This window comes from Pezoporus occidentalis, unplaced genomic scaffold (genome assembly GCF_034315485.1).
Source record: "Pezoporus occidentalis ecotype Australia unplaced genomic scaffold, CSIRO_AGI_Poc_V1 ctg68, whole genome shotgun sequence".
Classification (NCBI taxonomy): Eukaryota; Metazoa; Chordata; class Aves; order Psittaciformes; family Psittacidae; genus Pezoporus; species Pezoporus occidentalis.
The window spans coordinates 5924585-5944286 of record NW_026916030.1 but is presented as its reverse complement, the minus strand read 5'-3'; the positions used below and the strand labels follow the sequence as shown (position 1 = coordinate 5944286).

The 19702-nt window shown below is 41.8% G+C and overlaps 1 protein-coding gene across 1 annotated transcript; it reads left to right on the top strand.

The window, feature by feature from the left end:
• Window positions 1-188: 188 nt before the first annotated feature.
• On the top strand, window positions 189-18403 carry PKN3 (protein kinase N3). Its single transcript, XM_062641470.1, has 22 exons — window positions 189-359; window positions 3606-3888; window positions 4433-4581; window positions 5362-5491; window positions 5606-5757; window positions 6099-6294; window positions 6640-6831; window positions 7072-7181; window positions 7680-7823; window positions 8756-8831; window positions 9794-9980; window positions 11042-11153; window positions 11884-11951; window positions 13406-13472; window positions 14060-14151; window positions 14522-14698; window positions 14788-14850; window positions 15407-15483; window positions 16060-16202; window positions 16434-16541; window positions 17095-17175; window positions 17508-18403. Exons 1-22 carry the CDS (start codon window positions 339-341, stop codon window positions 17718-17720), a joined length of 2841 nt encoding a protein of 946 aa, XP_062497454.1. The 5' UTR covers window positions 189-338; the 3' UTR covers window positions 17721-18403.
• The last annotated feature ends 1299 nt before the right edge of the window (window positions 18404-19702 follow it).

Here is a 19702-nt window from a genome sequence, read left to right as displayed (position 1 = left end):
TCCCCAGCAGCGCAACGCGGAGGGGTTGCTGTCCACGCCAGGCAGCGGGAGGTACCTCAGTCTCCTCAGCGTCCGGCCTGTCGCGCCTCTCTCCTTCCCGCCGCCATCCCGCGCCAGGTCCCGGCTGCGCATTTCCCCTCAGGGCGGGCGCAGGCCGCGGGACGACCTCCTGCCAGGGAGGCGTGTGGGGAACGGAGGCTCCCGGCTCCCTGCGGGCCGGCCGCGGGCAAGCTCTCCCGGGCCCGCACCCCGCGAGAGGGCGCTGGCCGGCGGCGCGCCGCTCCCCGGGAAGGCCGGAGTTTGAAAAGTGCCGGTTGCCGGCGGTGCCGCACGGAGCAATGGCGGCGGGGACCCCGCAGGTGAGCGCCGCGCTGAGGGCAAGGAGGGGCGACTCATGGCGGGTGGGCTGAGGGGAGGGGGTTTCCCCATCCTGGGCGGTCGCCTCCATACTTCTGGGGTCCTCCCTACCTTTCGGGGGTCTCCTCCATCTTTCCTGCCCCGCCGGAAGCCCCCCGGCCCCGGGCAGACAGGGAGGGAGCGGGCTTCCCGCTGTCTCCTCAGCCGGTCGCGGTGGCCGCGCTCTGGAGAAGAGGGAGAGGCCTTGGGGGGCGGGTGGGATCCCCTAAAAATGTCCCTCACCGCCTCAGGGGAGTGGGGCTCGGGCCAGGTTGGTGCCCGCTGGGGGAATCCCTGTCTCGGCATCGAGGAGGGGTGGGTCAGCGGGGCGCTGCCGGGGCTGGGAGGGCCGCCAGCCTCCGTGCTCCGAAAAACATCCAGTTCTGGAATAAACTCGGTGCCCTCTTCCCTTGAGGCGTTTCCAGCCTAATCTGGGAAAGATGGGATGGAGAGAGCGGCATAAAAGACGCGGTTCTCCCTGGCTCGGAGCTCTCCACCCTTGCACAGACTGGAGTTGGGAAGGGAGCTGAATGGCTCCAGACAGGATTGCAAGTGGCTTTTTACGATGCTTGCAGTGTCTTTTTTCTTGTAAAGAGTGAATGTGGCTAGCATGTGTGTGCCGACACAGGCCTTTTCCCTACAGCACAAAGTTGCCCTGAAGGATGTGATTTTCAATGCCCTGGTGAACACATGTGAGCTTTCTCATTTGAATAGTTTCTGGGTAGTTGATCAGCTCATTTAATCAAACTGTAAATCGATTTCTGTGTTAGTGGTGAAACTGTAAGAGCCAGGTCTGCCCTGGGCTTTGTGCAGGTGAAGCTTATTGCCAAACTGGGCATAACCAGTAAGGGGATGGGATCTTCCCAGGCTGCAATCCCAAGGACTAAGTGCAGCTTTGATACTGCTGATATTTCTGCCAGTTAGGAAGCAGTGTAGACACTTCAGTGCAAGGAGCCTAGTGGAAGCCCTGGGTGAGTTGTGGCAGCCCTACTACAAGTACCAAAAACGAGTTTATTTAAGCCTGCTTGGGTACTTCTCTGCAAGTTGTAAATGCATTTTGGGATTGTGTTGGAGGCTTATCCTGAAGGACTGAGCTTTGTGGGGAGCCCAGGAACAGCTGCAGCATGGGCTGGGGCGGTCTCCCAATACCCCACTGAAATTCCTGAGTCAGAATGCAAAATGGATCAATCCAAATGCAAATTCACCTTTTCCATCCTCCTCAAAAAGTCCCTACCCATGGCAGGGGGGTTGGAACTAGATGATGAGCTTAAGGTAATTTGCAAGCCAAACCATTCCATGATTTTATGAAAACATACCATGTTTAAATTCTAAATATATTTAGAAAAACCAGCATGGTGCATTAGCCAGTATTCATACTAGCTTCTGGCAGAGAGTGATGTGGAGGACAATTGACCCCAAAACTGCCCAGACTATACCTGTTCTCTGAATCAATACACAGGTCTCTGTATTCAGCTCCCTTCATTGGTATTACACTTGCACCACTACTCATTCCCTTGCTCTGAGCAGACCCAGGGGGTGGATTGCTTACACCCATTTGCATAGTTTGGATAGAAAAGAGATCTCTATGTTTTTTCTAATGGTTTAAATGAGAATTGCAGTCGAACAGACTCCTTTTAGTCACTTGCTACAGAGTGGATAAAGAGCTTACTGATTTTTCAACCTTGAGCTGGTAAAGGCTGCCTGTGACTCAGGAACTCCATGATTCAAGTTCTTCCTCACAAAACTTTGGATGTTTATCAAAGCTCTGGCTTATAGTTCCTGGCTTTACTAATTGGGCGAGAACTTCCTGGAATCAGGATGTTAATCTGAGCCTTTTTGTTACCAATCCCAACAACTCCTGTTTTGGCTATTGTGTATCTCCTGCAGACCCAACTTGATTCTAAGCCAGCTTTAAAATAGATGTTGATTTTTTCCTTCTTCTTTAACTATTTTGGTGTTAGACTGAAATAAGCAAAAACTGATGGAGGATGTTTGGTTGGGTCTTTGATTAAATAATTGTTTCTGTGTGAGTGGTTTAAGCTTTGAATGCACAGCACACTCCTAAAGTGCAGTATTGTTACCTAAGTAACACAAAACCAGTGTGGTTTATTGTTGCAAATGTGGTCAACCGACTGAGGAGTCTGAAAGCAAGTTGGGATTCCTGAGTTCTGTCTTCAGTCACTGACGTGCTGTGTGGCATCAGTAGTACAGCTTGACAACCATTGCTTTTGCGTTTAAGCAGGTAGTATGCTGAATCATTAACGTCAGGTTATTAATATATGTATTGCTTTGAATGCCGTAAAGGCACTCTTCGTGTTGAAGAGAGAAACAATGTCTTGCTTGGATCTGTTACAGTTTTAAGTAGTATCCTCATGGATAAAGCTTTCACAGCTCGGGTCTGAGTTCAGTGTTTATGTGGTCAGTGAGATGCACCTCTGCTGCGACTGTCTGTGCTGTGTATGTCCAGAGCCTGGAGACAGAGCATCTCCATCCAGAGCTGATGGTATATCACTAGAACAAGCAGTGTTGAAAATAATGTAGAACAAGCTTGAATGCTACTAATGCAAATCAAAAATAGTCCGTGTTTCTAAGTGGCTTTACCACCTGTAAATCACAGAGTAGAGACTGAGACAACAATTGGCTCACCTTTGCAGAGACAGCAGAAAGTTAAGCTACTCTGTTGCTTGTTCATTTGTTGAAACATCTGTAGGCTTTACATTTTATTTCTTCATGTGTAACAGCCAAGAGTTAATGCATGCTTGTGACATGCCTAGAAAGTTCTAATGGGTTAGTTGGGGTGTGTCTTTGAGCAGTCAGCATCAAGACACATCCATGTAAAAATCTGTATCTATTACATCATACTAGTAAAAGTGAATGGTGATCAGAACAAGAGCAAGTATTGTCTGGGCTTTGATATTTGAAGAGCAAAGATGTGTGTGGACGTTAGATAACAAGGAGACAATGTGAAGGTTTTTCTCCAGTATGGTTTAAAATGAAATTAAGGCATGTTAAGATCAAAGTTGTGTTCTGTCCTCTGCAATTTAAATGTAGGTCTGGTCTTGTTGGAAATTTGCTGAAAAGTTTGGCTTAAGAATTTGTTTGAACCAGTTTCTAAATGAAATGAAGGAGTGGAATGTTATGAGGGTATTGCTATACCATAAAAATGGTTGAACTGTGTTATCTCTGAAATACTATTGGCTTGATTACAGGGCAGCTGTCTCTTGCAGCTGAGCAATGGTGTGAACTTAATGGATCCAGGCTTTCAGCAAAAACTGGAGGGTGAGAAGGAATTGCTTCGCCGTGCTATACAGAAAGAACTGAAGATTAAAGAGGGAGCAGAAAACCTGCGCAAAGCGACAACAGACAGAAAGAATCTTGTTCATATAGAGCATGTGCTGAAATCTTCCAACCGAAAACTGGAGCAACTGCATTGGGAACTTCAGGAGCTTAATGCAAGGATTGTAATAACAGACAAAGAGGAGAATAAGACAGGTAGGGCTTGGGTTATGATTGACAGGAAAATTCTCTTATAGTGCTTCATATTTATATATATTGAATTGATGTATTTTTCTGTTGAGGGCTCAGAAGTAGTAAGAGTTTCTTCTGTTGGTATTTAGCTGATGAAATTATTTGTGCAGTAAAAAGTTGAGTATGGGGCAATAAAAGTGAAAGAAAGCAACATGAGAGATTGATGCAGGGAGAAGACCAGCTGAGTGCTGGATACAGGTAATTTTCAGGCATAGGCTGCAGGTGGAATTAAAGAGATTTGAACAGTTTCTGGGCAGTTGATCAGCCAAGTATCTGACAGGATGAGTGAGTATAAAAGGTTCAAAGAGTGCTTGTTAGAATGGGTTCATTGATAAACTAAGAAATATTGATTTTCATTTGAAAGAGTGTTTTGCAGTCAGTTTTGTAGACAAGACCTTTTTGTACTTCCTTTTATAGACTAACCTTATTTTATAGAGTCACCCATCAATAACCAGTGAAATGACACAAGATAAGATAACTAATGGTATTGATTGTATTGTTTATACAGATGGATCGGTGTCTCCAGATCCTTGTCTCTGGGAAAGAAACCCAGACCCCATGGCAAGGAAGGTTGAAGCTCTGAAAAAGCAGCTACATGTTGAAATGAAAGTGAAACAAGGAGCTGAAAACATGATCCAAATGTATTCAACATCGAAGGTAAACAGGAATAAGCAACCATTTTTTGAGAATATGGATTTTTGGATTAAAATGTGTGTTTAAAATCCATACATAAAAACTCTCTCTGATAATTGGTGTGTGGAAGAAATTAATTTGTAAAGCTTGTTTGGCTAAATCCTATCTCTGTGTTTTGGTTCTCAGCATAGTGACTGCATGTCACATTACAGCACAGGACAAGCAATACTGTAACTGTGCATTAGGCTTCCTGCAACATGACACAGATTTCAAGAATTTAGCAGGAATTAAAAAGGGAGTGAATGATGCATGTTTCATTTGCCAAGGACTTGATCCAACCTATAATTACTGGATGTTTGAGTTTGATATAACTCTATTTAAAAGACAAATTAAAATATTTAAAAGACACATTAAAAAAAAAATAAATTCCAAACTTATTATGAAGCTTAATTTATCCAGACCAGCAGTGTAGAGGGTGTGATACTCTTATTTGTTAAAAACCTCTGTTCACAAAACAGTATAAGCACAGTTAACCAGTGAATCACCAGTCTCAGTGACTGCAAGATTTGGTATTATAACTGGTCATCACCTTGACCTGTCCTTTCCCTCTAAAAATGGAGATAACAGTCTCAAAGTCCTTGATCCTCAGAGGTGTCTCCTTTACATAACTGCTTATGTATGCTATTTCAGAATCATTTATGACCCTTCTTGCAGGTACCACCTCATCTTCATATGTGAACACCTCACTGCAATCCATTCTTAATGAGCAGGTTCCCTCTCTGCCTATGCTTTCTTTTTTGGCAGGAGCGGAAGCTGCTGGCTACAGCTCAGCAGATGCTTCAGGACAGCAAGACAAAGATTGAGATAATCCGCATGCACATTGGGAAAGTATCTCAGTCAGCAGGAGGGATGGAAGATCCAGCGGATCCAGCAGGTAGGGTGTTTTAAGTAACTGATAACAGCCCAGAACAGATGCAGCCAAAACCTTAAGATCCCCAGTGCTCAGTCAGTTCTCATCCTTGCCATATTTTATCTCCCAAATGGCCAGTGAAGATGGGGAGCACCATCAGTGCTTTGGAGCTGCGCGTTGAGGAGCTGCGACATCACCTGCGCATTGAAGCTGCTGTAGCTGAGGGGGCCAAAAATGTGCTGAAGATCCTGGGAGGAAGTCGGGTACAGGACCGCAAGTTCTTGGCTGAAGTAAGCACTTATTCAGTCTTTCTTGAGAGGGTGGTTTCATGATGCTTCAACATCAGTGATTTAGTATGAATGAGTAGAGTTAACCAAGAGTTATTAATCTGGTATTTCCTGTCTCTCTGAGAACAAACTGGGATCACTTTCCCTTCTAGGAATAACATTCCTTCAGAAGTGACACTGATGGGGGTGATCAGGATCTGTGGGAAAATATTTAGTCTTTTTCCTTTATTAGTAAGGTGTTATCTGGTCTGGGTTGGAAGCTTGCTTCAGTAGTTCAGAAAGGATTAAAGTACCTGGACTGGGGCTGTACGACGCATGTTTTCTGTTCTACTTCATATTGCCAGGCTCAGGGTCGTTTGCAAGAGTCCTCTCAGAAGATTGACCTGCTGCGCTTGTCCTTGGAACGTCAGCTTAGTGAGCTTTCTCCTGATCATCCAAAAAGAGCACTCATCAAGCAGGAGCTAGTAAATACTTCCTCCCTGGGAGCTCAACATGGCAGCATCCAACCAACTTCAGTTGTCAAACCTACAGCCCTTACAGGTACATGAGTCCTGCATGGCATGTTGTTTGTGAGGAGGATAGGGTGGAAAAATTAATTGCATTTATTTTCATTATTGTACTGCCTTTTGCTACATGGGGATTTGGTTTTCTAGGGACTGGAATTATGTCTTCTAGGCCAGGCAGAGCTTTTTAATCATATGGATTTGCAGTCCCTTAATCTGGGGTAGATTTGAGCTATTAACCAAGAAATCATGAATCTGAGAAATTTTCAGACCCTTGTGAGCACAAGGCTGACTGGACTCACTTTTTTTACATTACACAGAAATTGGATGAATGTGAGGATTTAATAATAATAATATTCTTTACTCTCCTAAAATTCCTCAGGAACATTGGAAGTGAGACTAATGGGGTGTCAGGATCTATTGGAAAACGTTCCAGGACGTTCCCGAATGACTAGTTCTTCTCCAATCTGTGGCAGCCCAAGTGATTTGAGATCCCTTTCCCGAACACGAGTTGGCCTGGGTATCCATGGCCGCAGTGTTACAGGGAAGTACCTGCGAAATGAAGAGCCATGTAGTGAGTATGGGGTTCCCTCTTGAACTGAGTGGCATATTGGGTCTTGTCATCATGGTATTGGTTAGCCTCGTGTGAGTGTAATTACAAGATATCTGTTTTCTGCAAAGCTAAGAGTTAATTGCATTGTACCTGGTCCTCCCTCTACTCTTCTAGAAATTACAGTTGTTTGGGATATTTGCCTTCAGCATAGGAAATTCTCTGTGGTAAAATATTATAATCCATGTTTTCTCCTTTGTTTAGATGAGGTCCTTGCTGTTCTCAAAGTGGACAATAAAGTGGTTGGCCAAACAAACTGGGGACCAGTTAATAACCAGGCATGGGACCAGAGCTTTGTCATTGAACTGGACCGGGTAAGTCTGCCTAGATTCCTTGTAGTGTTTGTTTTTCCATTTCTCCTTACCTGATTTGCTTGTTTAGCTGCCATTCCAGTTGAGTGAACTCTGCATTGCTGCTGTCCCCTTGTCCTTTTCTGTGCCAGTTATCTTAGCCTTCCCCTGAAGGCAGTGCGTCTCTGGCAGAGGTTCAGCCTGAACAGCATCTGTTGTCCTTCTCTCCTTATCTGAGCAGTTTTATTTCCCTTATCAGCAAAGTGGCTCTCACAGGGATTTCTGAAATTGGAAGCCAAGACAGCCATCTTCAGAGGGTCTATAATTAAGATGTGAAAACAACAGAGAAAGTGGGAAACAAGTATTAAAGAAGATTCTTATGCATACTGTTTAGTTTACTGATTTTATTTCTTCTATTTACTTTAACAGCAGCATGTGTGTGCCATTGCCAGAGCATGGGGTAGTATGTAACTCTCTCCTGCCTTTTTTTTTCTCTCCCTTACCACTCACCCATCCCACCAGTCTCGTGAGCTAGAAATTGCCATTTACTGGAGAGACTGGAGAGAACTTTGTGCAGTGAAGTTTTTACGTTTGGATGATTTTCTGGATAATGAACGTCACGGGATGTGCCTCCCACTGGAACCCCAAGGAATGCTCTTTGCAGAGGTATAAGCTTTGTTTCTTTTTAAGAGAACTCTGCTTAGGATGCTTGCCCTCAAAGCAGTTGTTCAACCCAGGATACAAGGGATGGAAGGAGCAATAATCTAGAAGGGTAGAATGACACCTGAAATCCTTTTCTGTGTAAGAATAAGGAGCAATATGATATAATAGATGTGCATATGCCATAGCCTGGAGTGACTCCTCAACTGCTCCACTGTAATTATATGTGTGTGTGCTGTGTAATCTGTTGGGTTTTATTTGCTTTCAGTGTGAGTCATTGGTGACACTTTAATTAAACATACGGCTTAATGGTCAGAATTGAATCAGAGAGACTGTAGAATCAGAGATGCACATTCCCTCTGGGTATGCTTATTTTATCATCTTTCTGAGGTTAATAGTTTCAAGTACCATCAATGAAGAGATTATGCAGCTAATCCCGTAAAAGCCACAGTACTTTCTACTTTGTGTTGTGATGAAAGTTCCTGTGGTTATCTCTCCAAAAGCAGGATCTTGACCTCATGTACCAAAGAAGGCAAGAGAGGAGGCAAATTTGGGTTTTGTGATTTTGTGGGGGCTGGTTTTGGTGTTTTGGTTTTTACTTCTCTGCCATGGACTAATACTTTTTTTTTACCCTACAAATGGATGTGTTCTTTATGCATGGCTTTACAAATTAGATTAATGATGTTTGGGATATGAATTTTTCTGGTTTTTTTTCTGCTTTCAGGTAGCAGAAAATTCCAACGTCTAAAACTGTTGCTAAAGTAATGGATGCTTAGAGGGTGAAGCTAGAATAACACAGTCTGGAGTGTATGTAATTTGACTCCTACTTATCAAACAGATACGAATGGAGAATTTGATGAGAGGGCAGGCACGTGTGAAGGTCTGTGTTCACAGTGTAAATGAAAAATCCTGACAAATCCCCATTGCTTCTCTGCCAGGTGATGTTCTGTAATCCTGTCATTGAGAGAAAGCCAAAACTGCAGCGACAGAAACGCATCTTCCCCAAACAGAAAGGTAAGCTGCTGGAGAGCTGATGGCTTGCTATGTAGGGTGTGTAGATGAGGGCAGGGGTTTGCACAAGCAGGCTGGTGTACCCTCCTATCCCACCGAGTTTGTAAGACACTGGAATGCTTGCTAATTCCTGCGTCTAAGTAGGTGGGCCTATTAGAATGGCAAAGTTTGTTCAATCACAAAACATGTAGGCAGCCTGGCTATGTAATGTGATAATTGTTGTGATGTTTCTACTCATAATTAACGTTTTGAGGAAGATATAATTACTAGTTACTTAACAGCCTCCTTAGCAAGATCAGAGACTCAAGCTGTGCTAATTTAACCAGTAATGCTGTTACTGATGAACAGAGTTTGGAAGGTTTTCAGGAAAACTCTGAATTATAGAAGACTGTGTCATGAACAGGCTACTGATTGTCAAGTCTTTAGAGCTGACATCTCAGATTATTAGTTTAGAGACTGGAATAACTTGCATACTTTCTTCTTTGTCTGCAAATTCTTTCTTGTGAAGCTGAATAAGGTAAGACTTTACATACTGAGAACTCCTGGCAGTGGGGATAAATGAGATATTATATTATTCAGGAAGTAGTAAAAATAACAAAAACATTCCAAATGTTTTATTCTTTTCAAGGCATTTTCAGAAACTTTCTGTTAGCAAGCTGCCTGATTAAAATACAGTGTTGAAATAGAAGAAAACCTGACTTAAAATAAGGTTTTTAATGTTTCATGCAGTTTCTACTTGAGGATTGTTATGATATTCTATGGAACTGAACTTAAGTGAAACAGTAGATCTGTATCATCATCATTACTAATATTTCTGTCGGGGGGAAAAAAGCCCATTTTCCCCGAGGTGGGATCCCTTTTTGAATAACCCACGGGTGTTTGGGTGAAAACAATAATTTAACAGTACATGAGATTGTAATTTATGTGTTGTTAAATCACTGGTGTTTTGACTCTGACTCCTCCAGGGAAAGAATTTCTCCGAGCTCCTCAAATGAACATAAATGTTGCTGCTTGGGGTCGCCTGATGATGAGTTTCCTCCCTCCGTGTAGTTCCATGGGCACTCTGAGTCCCCCACTCCATGATCCCATTCACACAGACTTTTCTCCAGTTCCCCCACAAAGTCATGTTGATCCAGTGTCCAAATTAAGTAGGTAAGTCATGTTCTGAGTGTTGCTGGATGACACTCTGGAACAAGTGTAGGATAGATCTTAAAATTTGGTTGCACCTTACTAAGGTGGGGGAAGATATTGATCAGAAAAATGTATCTGAGGATTTAACTCAGGATTTTAAGTGCTGCCTGAAATTATGTAATTTTAGTGGGGTGTTCAGTACATCGTGGGTAGCTCTGACTTATTGTTAGCACTTGGTCTGGTTTCCAGAATTGCTCACCTAACAAGCAGTGTGTTCCAGAGCCAGTAGGACTTCAGCAGCTTTCTTTTCCTCTGCAGTGAGATCTGTGGGCAAGTGGTGATAAGTAACCACTGTGATGCTACAAAATAAAACACCCCAAAACAAACACAAAAAACCCAACAAAACAAAAGCAACAGAAAAAAAAAACAAAAAACAAAAGGGGGAAGAAAACCCCAAAACCCAAACCTAACCAAAAGCAGATTTCAAGAGTTACTTTATATACAAAGAAAGGTGTATTGGTTTTGTGCTGTAAAGGAAAGAAATTCCACATATAAAGTATCTTTACCAGTATAGTAACTGAACTCCAGGCAAGGTCACAATGTGATTGTTGTAGTAAAAATGCACTCTTCCTTCGTGAGGCTAAGTGTACCCCAACCACTAGCATAAGGGAGCACTCAGAAGGTACATCGCATAGAAGGTACATCGTATCTAAAAGACACTATTCCTGCTGATTCACAAGACATAGAAAAACTAAAAAGAAAAAAAATCAGCTACTGTGTTGCTGTTAAAATCAAGGCTTCCTTTAAATTCTTGATAACAGTGACTTATTTCTACGTACCTCTGTTTAATTGATTTTTATAGCATCAGAGAGCTGTTGTTGGATGCGAGTTTAACTATCACCAACTTAATAGCTTCTTTTCATTTATTTAGGAGAGCATAACTCTTGATACCTCACAGACTTGTGATGTGAATCAGGGAGTCCCATTGTCTAGTGTGTTGGGCTGAATTAATATACAAAAGATGTGCCTGTACGATGTTCTGTTCTAAGGCAATCTCTTTCTATTTTGTCTTACAAATGCAGTGACTTTCCTGCAGCTAAGCTCACTTTTGCTGATGAAGCTCCACCCAAGCCTCCACGTCTGTTCCAGATGGCCAACTCCAAAGAATCAACCCCATCTCCTGCAGATTCTCCGGTAATCGTTAGGGCTAACAGGGAGACCTTCTATTGGTTGTTATTCTTTCAAGGCCCAGTTCTTGTTTGTTTCTTACTGGAGAAATCAACTATAGACAGGCATCTCCTCATTAGCTGGCTGATCTCCAGGGATTCAGAAGCCGGTGAGCTGTTTTGGCATGGAATCTTTACAAAAATTAAATTGGGAGTTCGGGGCAAGAGTGCAGAGAGAAGGTGGGGAAGGAAGGTAGGCAGGCTTTTAGGACAAGATGAAGTTCTTTGTTGTTAAAGAAACTGGGCAAACCCAAGAAGAGCTCTATTTTTCTGACATTTTCTGACAGGAAGGAGCAGGAAAATTGTTTTGAGTAGTATAATGGTTAATGACCTGTGTTCTACCACATCTTACCCTTTCTTATTTGCCTTTGGTGATAGAGGAAGCTGCATTCTTTGATCACTGTGACTCTTCCTGGGACAGGAAGTGTCTTTTTTTCCTAGAAAGGAAATGTTTTATCCCAGACTTACAAAAGCATTTACTTGAAAGGGTTTGAGCCTATAAAAAAAAAAAATCATACATGTTACGTGAGACTATAGACAATCTGTTTTCATGCTGCTTCCCTCCGAGCAGAGGGGATGACCAACTGTGAGAACTTGTCTGTGGTTATGCTGATTCATGACAGAGGAGACAACTTGGATGTGGATGTTCAGGTCTGACTTGATGATTCCAGATTCTGTCCTTTTCTTTCTGTTCCTAGCGTCTGAAGAGGCTGCATGTTGAAGAGAAGTCCTGCAGCTCTGCTGTAACAGTCCCAGCATCTCCAAGGTAACTGTGGACAGCATGGGCTGTCTTGGGTCACAGATTAAAGAGCTACTGGGCTGAAATGTTTGAGCATGCAGTCTAAAATTCAGCTCAAGGTCTGCTTTGGTTTCTCAGCAGCAGCCTCTTAGTGCTGAGTGTAGACAGTACCATGAAAAGTCTGCTCTGAACTTGTCCAAATGTGACTTATCTGCTTTTTAACCCCAGCACTTAGCCTAGTGATAGACTCTACACTACATTGTAATAGATTATTTGAGTAGAAGGTAAAGTCACTTACCTCTCTTCAAGTGCTTCCTTCTTTGAAGTTTTATGGTGTGGTATATTTAAATGTGTCTGTGTTCTAAGTAATAAATTTCAGAACCACTTTTGCTATCTCTCACACTTCTGTTTCTGTTGATATGCAAGATACACAGTATTTCGTTACATAGGGAGGCATAAACCAGTAAGTTGTTTATGGTCTGTGGCAGCTATATATGCACAATTTGTATGTAACAACAACACACAGCAGTAAATATACCAAAACCAGGACAAGTAAAAATAATTATTATTGTTGAACAAATACTGACAAAAAAAAGCATGAATAGCAAAATCTATCAAAGCTGATCTTACGGTTCAGATCATAGAATTATCTTCATAATTTCATTATCACTTTTGAGGGGTCCCATCTTCAAAACTATGTCAGGCACCTGCCTACTTTCCCTCTGAGAAGGCTCAGGAGGGATTTGAGTCCTTCATGGGTAGATACTTTGCTCTTTGTTTCACTGACTGGAGGTGTCCTGGAGTATCTGCTGCCATTTAAAGGATGATCCTGGACTCGGGTGTTTAGGATGTGGGTTGTTTGTTGGGGATTTTTTTATTATTATTTCCAAGCAGTTCTGCAGACTGAGTTTCCCTGGTAACACCTTGTGGCTGACACAGCATCTCTTTATTCAGCTATGTTTTTTCCACCAACATCTTATGTCTTTTGTCTCACCATGTTTCATTTCCAGTTCTTGAGAGAGAACTTCTTTTCTTATGCCCTTATCCTACCAGCACTTGATATACATGCTCATGTCTGATTAACACAATTGATGTTGAGCCTGCTGAAAGAAGTGAAGGCAAAATTGAATTTTACTCCCTCAAGGATGGGGGTGGAGGGGAACTAATCCTGTTATGGAAAGTTACGGAGAAAGCAAGCTTTGGAGAGTCGGAATTGTTGCTCCTGTTGCCAGCAGAGGTTCAAGTCAGACTGCTGCCACTGAGAGCAGTTTCCTTTTGGTTGCCTGCTACTTTTTTCAGTGGCAGAACAGCAGCAAGCCTAAGTTTTCAGGATTTCATCTTAGACAAGGAGTGGTTGACACAGCTGTTTGCTTTCCGTTTTGCTATATAGAGCTTCTTCACCTAACAGAAATATGTACTCTTTAGTTATCTGCTTGTGCATGTTTTGGGTATTGTCTCAGCAATCCTGTGTTTGTCTGCAGGAAAAGGACAGTTCAGCTTGAGGATTTTCACTGCATTGCTATGTTGGGACGTGGTCACTTTGGGAAGGTAATACAGAAGTGTACGCTTTCTGAAAGAGGGCAGAGGGACTGTGGCTTTGAGGATTGGCCTTTGCCTCAGAGTCCAAATAGAAACGTTGCAGTACAGAAGAGATTTGTTGTAACACAGATGTACAAAACAAACCCAGCCCAACCACACAAGCAGCAGATAAGTTGTTAACAGTCAAAATTCCTGAAGATTTGTGGCTTCAAAGCCTGAAGAAAACTATCCTGAGAGTCATTTCATAAAGCACACCATTACCATTCCTTTCTTTTTCATGGTGGTCACTAATGGAATAGCTCCATTCCCAAAATCTGTATGCATAGTTCCTTGCTGTGAGAGCTCTGAGGTGCTCATGAAGCACTGCACCAGCTGTGATACTACTGTTTGTGGAAAGAATATAACTTACACCAACATCCTTCTAGACTGTTTCAGTACAAGGAGCAGGAAAAAAGCACTAAATTTTTGGAGTTACTTGATCTTGGCGTTGAGAATGACTCCCATTGACACAAATTATTTCTATCCACTCCAGTCAAAGTAATCCAATAAGAAAATAACAGATTTGTTTGAAGTAGAGCTTTTCTGTTGTCTTTCAGGTACTGCTGGCTCAATACAAGTCAACTGGGAAGCTGTATGCTATCAAAGCCCTGAAGAAAAAAGATATTATTAGGAGAGATGAAATTGATAGGTGAGCTTGGTTTAGAGATGGTACTATTGCCAGAGGGTACATTTACACACCTGTAATCAAATGTTAGTAGGTTTTATGTGTACTGGTCATGGCACTGTTAAAGTTAAATATGACCTTAGGGCTTGAGTAAGTAAAATCACGAGTAAGGAAACTTACAACAGTGCTGCTTTCTGCCTTCTGGTGGAATAACACCTGAAGAACATTGTAAGACTGAAGATTTGGAAGGATGTAAGATAAATGTCATATTAGCCCTCGCTTTTTATTTCTCTAACTTAAACTGTAACGATTTTCTTCTTCATCCTGTCTTTCTCAGAACAGGCTTTTCTGCCAGGTTTTAACACTGATGTTTTCTTTCTTTGAATCCCGGCAGCTTGAACTGTGAGAAACGAATATTTGAAGTGGTCAATTCTTCTGGTCATCCATTCCTGGTGAACATGTTTGCATGTTTCCAGACACCTCATCATGCTTGTTTCGTGATGGAATATACTCCAGGTGGTGATCTTATGATGCGCATCCATGAAGACGTCTTTCCAGAGCATGTGGCACAGTGAGTTAGAATTAGTCTAGTTTCCAGGCACTAAACATTTTGAACTTGATTCTCATATATATTTCCTGATAACTGTTTCTCTCTTTTAGGTTTTACACAGCCTGCGTAGTCTTGGGGCTCCAGTTCTTGCATGCGAAGAAAATTGTTTATAGGTAAAGAAGCAAAAATTCACAAATAAGACAGTCCAGCAACTTGAAGGTTGATTTTTCCTGTCTGGAGCTCACTATCTTGCTAGGGTCTCTGATCTTTCTGCTTGTCTTTATTTTCCCCATCACCTGCTGCTATCAGCATGTTCATCGTGTTTAAAGTAAAGAAAGTCATCTAGAAGCTATTCATCTGACATGTTGCAGGTGATTAGTCCTCTCTGACATGGCAATACATTCTGGGGGGCACCTGTATGTCACTGCTTTCTTTTTTACTATCATAGTCAAGTAATGTGTCATGCTGTTGTGGGGTGCTCTTTTCCAGATGAATAAGCCCCACTCAGCTCCAAGCTGCTTTGTGAGCCTTTCATTAAGAGGAAAACATCAATAACTTAAGGGAAATCTTTGAAATAATACATGATTTCAAACAAATGCAGACTTTGCTCAATTTAAATTTGATTTTATTAACATCTAGCTTCCGCCTCTTGTGCAAAAAAATATGTTGGATGGCAAAAAAATATGTAGGACTTCATTCACCATTTTCTTTCCTCTCCTTTACCTTCAGGGACCTGAAATTGGATAATCTGCTTTTAGATGCTGAAGGATTCGTGAAGATTGCAGATTTTGGATTGTGTAAGGAAGGTGAGTGACTTTGGTGAAGCTTAAATTGAACCATCAGAACCAGTTTAGGGTCTGAGCTTCAGTAATTTGTTTTCAAATACAGATACTGAGGTGGTCCTGTGTAACTTGCATTGATCCCCATCTTTAAAACAAAATAAAACCCACCAAGACCAAAAACCCCAACAAACCAAACAACAAAACACCGTCACCCGTCTGGACATGATGAACTTGGAAAGAGAAATTTGTCCTTTCATCTTCAGGAAGCTTACAAAGGAGTTTACAATGTGTTTGCTTGTTCAAAGGAGCCAGAATATAGGATGCTACAAAATGTGTACTTGAGTAAATGAGCAATGGAATCTGCAGGGAATTGCCTTGTTTATTCTGTTTCTTTAAGCATTGTCTGTATATTTCTTATTTGGAGTTGTCAAGGGCCTCAGGTTTCATACCTGCTATTGCTGTTTACAGACATTAAAGAGAACCCTCGCCTGGTTAACAACATTAGATTACCAGTGATAAGCTGTGGCTTCCAGAAAGTGAGGCTCCATGTGGTCCCTTTAGTAACGTGTGCTGGGTTTTACAAGTGTTCTTTTCCTACAGGAATAGGTTTTGGAGATCGCACAAACACCTTCTGTGGCACCCCTGAATTTCTGGCTCCAGAAGTCCTGACGGACATCTCATACACTCGGGCAGTAGACTGGTGGGGATTGGGTGTGCTCATTTATGAGATGCTTGTTGGCGAGGTAAGACCTTTCTTTAAGAGGACTTCCCTAAACAGGCTTGTGGCAATAGCACCCAACCACGTAAGATAACACTTTGCTGAATGCAGTCAACTGTTAGTACTTAAATTACATTTTACTCATTCATAGTGCTTGCCAAACACTAATTCATACAGTTGTATGCTATTCTCATCCCTATGTAATAGTGAGGAATGGGTGCTATGTGAATTGAATAATCAGATGTCCCAATTGCAGTCACCATTCCCTGGAGACGATGAGGAGGAAGTCTTTGACAGCATTGTCAATGATGAAGTCCGGTATCCACGATTCCTTTCATCTGAGGCACTTTCTATAATCCGGAAGGTAATGGGCTTGATGGGTCGCTGAGGAATTTGCATTTATTGTGGAAGTGGATCCAGAGGGACTCTGTTAGGACTGGATAACATTTGTGTGTGTAATCTGGAGCTGCCTGCGCAGACTAAGGAAACATTTAACATTTACACATATTTTTCCTTTCCTTCCCTTTACATAAATGTTATTCTTCTGTCTAAGGATGACTAAGCAGACTTCTTACTGAGGGCTGTTGCTGCCAAGTCTGACATGGAAAAGTGTTGATTCAAGGGCAGGAATGTCAGAGTCATTCAGTTTTTAAATTTAACCCAGTAGTCAGGGGTTCACAATTAAGATGAGATGCTTCATGCAGTTTATAGGAGGTACCTCAATGATGTGGGCAAGTTATTTACAAGGAGCTAGGCCTGAGCTATTACTAGCAGATTTATGACCTTGCTGCAAAGTGAGAATGAGAAGATACCGAGGGGTCAGTCCATCTCCTTTTTTTTCTTTTTTTTTCCTCTGGAATATGATTTCTGTCCACCTTTGTTCACAGTGTTTAATTTTGACCTGATATTTCCTGCAGCTTCTTCAGAAATGTCCAGAGCGTAGACTGGGAGCAGGGGAAAAAGATGCAGAAGAGATTAAAATCCAGGCCTTTTTTAAGGTAGGAACTCACTTTATCCCTCCTCCTCATCTCTTGTGCTTGAGCTGAGAGTGATATACTTTCTGTTGGTATGGAGGCATGTTTTCTATTAGTCATCAGTGAGATTTTAGTGGTAGCTTCTATTGCACCTCAGTGCTCTATTCCAGAATGTGTTTCATGTTTGAAATGACATCTCCCAGGAGTGTGTTCTGGGATCTATAAGCTCCCAGAACTGGTTTATTTCTGATTGTGCTGCTTCTAGGTACAAATACACCTACCTTGTAAGCCATAAACATCTAATTTCATAAATAATCTTAATGTCAATTTGGTCTGTTCACTTCCTTCTCTTACAGGGAATTGATTGGGATGCCTTGTTGGCCAGGACTCTGAAGCCCCCTTTTGTGCCCACTATAAGAGACCCAACTGACATTAGCAACTTTGATGAAGAGTTTACATCACAAAAGCCCATCCTTACTCCTCCCGAGGAGGTTGCTCTCCTAACCCGTAAGGAGCAGAATGTCTTCAAGGACTTTGACTTTGTCTCCAGGCACCTTTTAGATGTTTGACTCGAGCTATAAAAAACATGAACAGATTGTTACCACCTTGAGAGAGCGAACAGAGGACTTGGCATGAGCAATGGAAAAGTCAACAGATCTACTAGATCTAGTAGTAGTGCTGATGACCCTGGGATGAGAGTGATCCACAAGCTGTGTTAACCTCCTGTGGGTTTTTTTCAGCCTCCTTTGCTGGAGGGATACTGGATGTCAGTTGTTTTTAAGGAGCAATTAGTTTGACTGGATTTATCTTCTGCTGCCATTACATATAGATGGAAGTGTGGAATTTAAGATGGACTTAATGAAATCAAATAATCTCTGCAACCCAGGTTACTCTTTGCAAAAAGCCTGAGTAAGTAGCACAGCTTTTCAAAGTTGCATAGTATTAGAGGGAATGGCCACTTCTCAACTGTTGTCTAAAAAAAGATACATACAGCATTCCCTCTTTGTAATGATTTTTAAGCTCATTCCCACTCATAATTATGTGTATGCCAGAGAAGGACTGGATTTTAACACAACCAAGACAATGATATTTGGGTTTGATAATGATCCGAGTGATTTATCTTGAGGAAAATTAGTCTCTTTCTACTTCTTTGAGGATGCTAAATCTCAAATACTGTTTTTAATGATATGAAGAAGCCACAGCTTTGCACATTCTATTCTTGAAAATAAAGAAACCATTCCTTATAATGAAATTCCAGCTTTTAATCTCCTTTGTGTTAGCTGAACATTTCAGGTCAGGGCTAACCATATTCTGTCCAACAGGCAGGCTTTTCTCTGTAAATGTTAATAGTAGCATTTCCTTCCTTCCTTCCTCCCTCCCTCTCAGTTGTCTGTGTACACGTTGCATGGTGTCATCCACTGTCACAGACAAATGACTGTAGTCAAATTGTCTCTCCACAGATGTTATCAATATGTATCCTGTATCTTTTGTTGGGATAGTCAAATAATTAGTGTTAATACTGGAAAATCAGTAAGTTAAAGGTGATTTCCTTTGCCTGGTAACATGTGTTGTAATTATACTTGGTAAGATACATTTTTCCTCTTAAATTCATAATATTAGCCTGTTGGAAAAAAAAAGTAGTGCAAGAGTATCTAGAAATGAAGCATCATATTGATCACAAATAGGGAACACACAGCTATTACTCTTTCAGTTTGTCTCCAACAGAGGTAAACAGAAGTTGAAGCAATGCAATTGTGCTGTATATGGAGATAAGGCTCAGTGCAGGTAGTGAGTTGCCACTGTTACATCAAGGCTGGTCAAGAATTCATAGAGGTAAGAGCTATGTTTGTGCAAAACAGGTACTTCACACTGAATCTAGATTTAGTATTTTCAGAGCCAATTATAACTGCATCTGAAATCCCTGTGTTCAAATATCCTTCATCCTCCTGCTCTGCCTTGCAGTCTAATGACCGTTTTAAAGCAGGATATGCATTTTCCTGCCCTTTGTTTGAACAGTGCTGCCTGGCTTGCTGTTGGCCCCTACAGTGTGTTTTGTGACTTTTCTTAAGGTCAAAGCCTTTGTAAAGTGATCAGTAAAGTGGATTGTTAGCACAGTGAAATCTAGAACTTGGGTTCAAAGAAGGAGGCGTAACCAAAAAGGCATATTTAATTTTTTAATCCAGAAAAAAGACAGTAAATTACCATCCTGGTGCATTCTAAGAATTACCAAGCAGTGCAAAACTGTGTGTTCTGAGTTGTAGTATCTGCTGAGGAGCTTTTATTTGACTGATACTTGAAGAACCAGAGATTATGATGTGGCCAATGAGCCACACTGACACAAACTGCAGAATCTTCTCTGGATGACATGCCATTGTTATGAAAATAATTCTTAGTGTTCTGATTTCCCTCTGATAGGAGTTTCTACCCTGAACTAACCAGGCTGGAAACAGATCACAAGCACTGGAGTTGGTAAAAAAAGGGATGCTGTTCTGCTTTTGGACTATCATGCTGTGTTAGTGACTACACTGTCCTTCCATGAGTGCTCATCAGC